This window comes from Eschrichtius robustus, chromosome 3, assembly GCF_028021215.1.
Source record: "Eschrichtius robustus isolate mEscRob2 chromosome 3, mEscRob2.pri, whole genome shotgun sequence".
In the NCBI taxonomy this organism is placed as follows: Eukaryota; Metazoa; Chordata; class Mammalia; order Artiodactyla; family Eschrichtiidae; genus Eschrichtius; species Eschrichtius robustus.
Genome location: NC_090826.1, coordinates 188,243,408 through 188,247,503, shown reverse-complemented (window position 1 = coordinate 188,247,503; position 4,096 = coordinate 188,243,408). Strand labels below are relative to the sequence as shown.

General features: G+C 66.2%; 1 protein-coding gene across 1 annotated transcript; it reads left to right on the top strand.

The window, feature by feature from the left end:
* The first annotated feature begins 999 nt into the window (after positions 1-999).
* Positions 1,000-3,604, top strand: PHLDA3 (pleckstrin homology like domain family A member 3). Its single transcript, XM_068541880.1, has 2 exons — positions 1,000-1,625; positions 2,943-3,604. Exon 1 carries the CDS (start codon positions 1,194-1,196, stop codon positions 1,563-1,565), a length of 372 nt encoding a protein of 123 aa, XP_068397981.1. The 5' UTR covers positions 1,000-1,193; the 3' UTR covers positions 1,566-1,625; positions 2,943-3,604.
* Positions 3,605-4,096: the final 492 nt, after the last annotated feature.

Below are 4,096 nucleotides of genomic sequence, written 5' to 3'. Positions count from 1 at the left end.
TGAAGTTGCCCGAGGTGGGCGGGACACAGCCACCAAGGCGGAAGAGTTGAGGTTGGAACCCAACTCCGCAGAGATGGTATCTTTACACCATACTCTCCAGGCAGAAAAGGGAGGGGAGCCTTCTTCCCACCCCCTCCCTCCGTCTTCAGCTCAGCATCCGGGGAAAAGTCCCTTCTGGGGGCGGGAGGCGCGGGATGGAGGGAGGTAGATTGAATCTTCGGAGGGGAAGCAACAGGCCCGGGTCGCGCTTGGCCCGGGGCTGACTCCACCAGGCACGCGGTCTAGGTGGGCTGAACTGCAGGCCCCTCCAGTGTGTGTCGAGGATGCAGGCAGTGCCATTGCCAGGTGATCCGTGGGGGGCGGGCCCCTCCTCCTCCACCGCGGGGAGGGGAGGCCGAGGGACCTCAAGGTTCCACTCTCCTCAGCCGCACTGGATGGGGGCAGGCGCAAGACAGTGGGTCGTCCAAGCAGAGACAGCTGTGGGCAGCCTGTCCGAGGCCCAAACCGAAAAATCTGCAGATGGGGGAGGAACCCAGCTTGGGCTTGATCCCCCCCCTTCCCCCGCCCCAACCCCAGGATCGGCCTCATTTTTCTGATTTCGCAACGCCCAGGGGGAGCTGGTCAAGCTAGGAGAGGGGGCAGAGGCTGGGGGCCAGGACTGCTGCGGCCTGGGAAGCTCCAGCAGCTGTCTGGCAACCCCCATCCCTTTCGAGTCCCAACCGGTGCCAGTGCGCGACCACGGACCACCCCCCCACCCCCCAAGCAGCGACCCCCTCGCGTCTGGAAGACGCCCCCTCCTCCTTCCCCTCACTATGCCCCCCTGAGTCCAAGGCCTGGAGGAGCTGTGGCCCCCAGAAACGGCAGACGGGAGGCCTGAAGGCGCCCCGCCCCCGGGCGCGCAGGGGAGAGGAGCGAAGGGGAGGGGAGGAGAGGGGAGGGCCGGCCGGGCAGGAATGCTCGGCGCAGGAGGCGGGAGGCGGGAGGCGGGCGCGGGACATGTGAGGGCACATCCCGCGAGCTGCCGCCCGACGCGCAGACGGCCCGCGGAGCGAGCGGGCGAACGGGCGAGAGCGGGCGGGAGGGCGCGGAGCAGCGGCGGGGGCCGAAGCCCGGCGCGGGAGGCACCGGGCGCGCCGGCCGGGCCGCAGGGAGAGCCGGCGGGGCGCGCCGCGGCCCCGGCCCCGCGCGCGCCCATGACGGCGGCCGTGCTCCGGGAGGGCGTGCTGGAGAAGCGCAGCGGCGGGCTGCTGCAGCAGTGGAAGCGCAAGCGCTGCGTGCTCACCGAGCGCGGGCTGCAGCTCTTCGAGGCCAAGGGCGCGGGCGGCCGGCCCAAGGAGCTCAGCTTCGCCCGCATCAAAGCCGTGGAGTGCGTGGAGAGCACCGGGCGCCACATCTACTTCACGCTGGTGACCGAGGGCGGCGGCGAGATCGACTTCCGCTGCCCGCCCGAGGACCCCGGCTGGAACGCGCAGATCACCCTGGGCCTGGTCAAGTTCAAGAACCAGCAGGCCATCCAGACCGTGCGCGCCCGGCAGAGCCTCGGGACCGGGACCCTCGTGTCCTAGACCGCAGGCTAACGTCTTCACTTCCCGCGGCCATGGACGCGGTGTCGTGGGTCGTGTCAGGTGAGTTCTTGGGGTCTGAGGCCTCCTTCCCTCTTGCCCTCCCGTCTCCTCTTTCCCCTACGGAAGAACTGTCCGCCCGCGCCCACCCCCACCCCCACCCCGCCCCAGCATGCCGCCTCAAAGCTGGCCGTCCTAGGGCCAGTGGGGAGGGAGAGCCCAGGAGACGACCCTGGGTGCCTGGGCCTGGGCCCAAGAGCCGGCCTTCCCCCGGGGCGCCGGGCAGGGGTCCTGAATGTGCCCGCCGTGCCTGAGAGGAAGGTGGGCAGGATGAGCACCACTGCCCCCAGGTTGGTTCTGCCCTGGCTCAGGTGGAAGAGGCTGGCAGAACAGACTTCCAGGAGGCTGGGCCTCTACCCTCACCAAGGCAGGGCTCCTGGGCTGTGGCTTTCAGGGAGCTGGGGAGGGCGGAGGGGGGATGCGCTTGCCCCCCACCCCTTTCTGCTGCGACGACGCCCATCCTGGAGCTTGACCGTGGGATTGAGGCAGGAAGACAGCCTCCCTCAGTGGCAGGGTTCTCAGGGTTGGGACCAGAACCAAGGAGCCGTAGTTCCCAAGGTGGGACCTTGGTGGGAGCTGGGCTGGGCCTGGGAGCTCCACTACCTGTCCTCAGCAGTGGGTTTTGGGTCCTAGGGCTGAGCTGTTGGGAAACCAGGAGATTTGGGGGGTGTACAGGCTAGGCCACTGATGCCAAGGAGGGTGGGCCTGGCCCCCTGCCCCAGAGTGCCCGCCATGCTGGCTGGGCCGAGAAGGGAAGCTGGAGGAGGGGGTGGGGGCGGGTTTGTGGTCAGCAAGGCTCAGAGGAGGGACCAGGAATAGAACCTAGAAACGGTGGCTCCTGGCCCTGTGCCCTCTTCCGCAGATACCGCTCCCTCCCGGGGGAACCGGGTGCAGGTTGAGGAAGGATCTAGTTGTCATTTCTCCCGTGGAAACCCGTATCCCCTTGCCCCACTACCACCTCCACCCTCCTGACTCTCCCTGTCCTGCAGCTTCTCACCTCACCAGGTAGGGTCCATGGTGCCTGGTGGTCGGTGCTGCACACCTCCGGCCCTCCTGTTAACTGCCTCTCGTGGGGCAGTGAGGGGTCACTGAGAGGCCAGGCAGGAGGCAGACCTGCTGTCCTTAGAGCTGATCCTCTTTGATCCCCCAGGCCTCAGAGGCCGGGAGGAACAGCTTCCTGCAGTGATCACAGGGTGCTGTACAAATGCTGTTTTCTCCTGAAATGTCGGAGCAGGTTGGGAAGCTCTGGTACAAACAGCTGCTGGGGACACTCACCGCCCCAGTGTCTGCCCTGCCCTAACTGCTGTTCTTTCTCGCCAGCTTCCGTGCCCCCTTTGGCTCCTGGGGCGTGACTGTGCTTCATTTGGTGAGGCAGAGGCCGTGGACGCGTGGAGGAGGCATTGGAGCGTAAGGGGCGGCCGGGGCCGGGGAGCAGGTCAAAGGCCCCGAGGGGCTGAGGATGAAGATCCAGCCCCTGGGTACTCAGACTCTCGGGATGTACCGGCTCAGGACCTTCCGGCCACCGGCCTGGCCTCCGAGATTGTGATGGGGAGCTGGCATCCAAGCCCCCTCCCGCCACGGCCCTGTGTCTCTTCTGCAGACTGCTAATCAGCACCCCCCCCCACCCCGGCTTGGTGCCGTGCCTGGAGGAAGGCAGTCCCCCGGGGGCGCTGAGCCAGCGCCCCAGGACTCGGGAGGCCAGGCTGGCGCTCAGAAGAGGAACCACCTGGGCTCGCCTCTGGATTTACTTTGGCGGGGGTAGCTGATGGGTCTGAGGCCCACACCTGGGGGTCATCTGCTGCTTGGGTCCTTCTGGGACCCCCACCCATCCAGACCTCTCTTTGCACAGTTCTTCCCCCTTCCTGCCCCTCTTCCCCCACTGCGGTACTAGGCCTGGAGGTGGCGGGGTGGTTGGGGGGTCAGCCATTACCATTTCACACCTGTCCACAAATGCAGACGCCCTGCAAAGGGCAGGGACCACACTGTTCGCTTGCTGAGTGAAATTCTTTGCCCGCCGCCAAGACCTGCTGCTTGGAGCATCTGTGTCCTCACCCCTACTTTCCCAGTCCACACCCCATCCTGAAATCTCCAGCCTGGGGAGGGAGAGACCCTGCAACCCAGGGAACATGGACTCAGAGGTCCTAGGGGAGGGACCGTGAGACCTGCACGGGCCAACTGGGTCTCGAGAGATGCCCTTCTGCCTGCTCTCCTGGGGGGCGGGGGGGCGGCTCTGCATTCTGGGTAGGGCCTGTCTCTGTCATTTACACACTTGGGCCTTGTACATTAACACCGGAAGTCTTCTCTACGGGATGGTTGAAAAGGAATAATTTCAGCAGTGGGGAGACCTAGGTACAGAGACACAGCTGTCCTGAGTTGCACAGAAACTGCTGATCGGGTAACCCACGTCCGGCCTCCCCTGTTGCCGAGCAGTGACTGCTTGGCCGGAGCAGGGAGGCTGAGTGTCCCCTGCAACA

Coding starts and splice junctions, on each gene's coding strand:
- PHLDA3 (XM_068541880.1), top strand. CDS start 1,194: ATGACGGCGGCCGTGCTCCGGGAGGGCGTGCTGGAGAAGCGCAGCGGC.